We start from the raw sequence: 1,796 nt of genomic DNA, 5'->3' as shown, positions 1-1,796 counted from the left end.
AATGGAATTTTACCAATCACGTTCTACTCGCGTGTAGATTTCACATGCGTACTTCCTGTATTCTAAGAGCTTCCACACCGGTGTAAGCTCTTAGGAGCTTCTTTCCCAACTAACATCAGAAATGTTATCCGGGGTGTTGGCTCATTATACTTTACCAATGATAGTGTTCTGTAATTACCTACTCTACATATTAACGGAGCTCTGTTACACCACTCCCACGGCAAATTACTTTCGTGCCTTGATGGCACAAAGTGTTGTTCTAAAACACAGCAAACATATAATCATACAACATTTAACATGAACGATTAACGAACATTTCACCGTAACTAATTAACGCACATCAAACAATTTTTTTTCTTTATGACATACTTGCCTAACATGAACCGACTGCCTGTAACAGTAAGAAAAAAAACAATCAATCCATATTAGGGTGTATGAAACTCCTTTTAGTCGCCTTGTACGACTTGCAGAAAATGCAGTAGACGTATTCTGTTCGCCGGGCCTACTACATACAGTCGGGCATCTCCCGACGTATCACACTGAGCTGGGAAAGGTAATCAACAAAATTACATTGGTGCCGTGACCAGGATGGTCGTTGGTTGACTTGATGGTCAGTAAAAGTAATCAACTCGGTCACTTGATGGTCAGGACTTGATAGTCAGGACTTGATAGTCAGGACTTGATAGTCCGCACTTGATAGTCAGGACTTGATGGTCAGTAAAAAGTAATCAACAAAATTACATTGGTGCCGTGACCAGGATGGTCGTTGGTTTGGTCACGATTGTACTGTGACTGGCAATAAAATTAACATGCATGGAAAACTCCACTCATCGGTTTGTGCTTGATCATTGATGTTACCTCCGCCACGACGCTGCATCAAACACAGAGCATTACCTGACATCTCCTTCAAGCTTTACCGCAAACACGAAACAAGCAGAACAGTTAATAACACAACGCAAGAAGAATAACAATATCTAACCTACGATCACGCGCCTACGTACAGTCGGGCATCTCCCGACGTATCACACCGAACTGGGAAAAGTAATCAACAAAATTACACATGTAGACATACATACATACATACTGCTCTACATCATACAGAAGAACGGTGAGTGTACATGTATACATACATACATACATACGCACGCACGCACGCACGCACGCACGCACGCACGCACACATACATACATACTACTCTACATCATACAGAAGAACGGTGCGTGTACATGTATACATACATACATACTACTCTACATCATACAGAAGAACGATGAGGCTCTCTCTCATCCTCTCTCTCTCTCTCTCTCTCTCTCACCCCCTCTGTCTCTCTTTCTCCGTGTGTTTGCAGGCATATCTGATGAGAACCTCATGAAGCTGTGTCAGCACGGACAGATTCCGAACAACGAGCGTACGACGATGACCAACATGGGCTTGCTCGGTGTGAACATCATCCAAGAAGTAAGTAGCGGGCCGCCCCTCAGCATCAGCCTCATGCAGGAAGTGAGTAGCGCCACCTGGCGAGGGACGCGGCAACCGATGGCAGTGCGGGGCCCTGCCGGTGCGTCGGCGATCGATCGCGGAAAATTAATCGATCGATTGAGTGATTGATTCCGGTTGGGATGTTAGTTTTCGGTTGAGTCGCGCTGAGAGGCGAAATTATAGAGATTGCTGAAAAAAATTGCATAACGCACGTGCTCGGGGGAGAGGAGGGGAGGAGGGGAAGAGAGGAGGAGAGGAGGGGGAGGAGTGGAATGAGAGTAGGCGTAGAGGGGGAGGGGTAGGAGAGGAGGGGGAGG

The 1,796-nt window shown here is 45.9% G+C and overlaps 1 protein-coding gene across 1 annotated transcript in view; it reads left to right on the top strand.

Annotated features, from left to right (window-relative positions):
• Nucleotides 1–1,796, top strand: part of LOC106816808 (protein ROP-like) — a 33,029-nt gene that overhangs the window by 20,353 nt on the left and 10,880 nt on the right. Inside the window, 1 exon segment of the mRNA XM_014821439.1 lies at nucleotides 1,349–1,517. Within this exon segment, the coding sequence (XP_014676925.1) occupies nucleotides 1,349–1,517 (169 nt within the window).

This window comes from Priapulus caudatus, unplaced genomic scaffold, assembly GCF_000485595.1.
Source record: "Priapulus caudatus unplaced genomic scaffold, Priapulus_caudatus-5.0.1 Scaffold1492, whole genome shotgun sequence".
Taxonomy (NCBI): domain Eukaryota; kingdom Metazoa; phylum Priapulida; class Priapulimorpha; order Priapulimorphida; family Priapulidae; genus Priapulus; species Priapulus caudatus.
The sequence above is the reverse complement of the archived record's forward strand: the minus strand, read 5'-3'. Positions and strand labels throughout refer to the sequence as shown.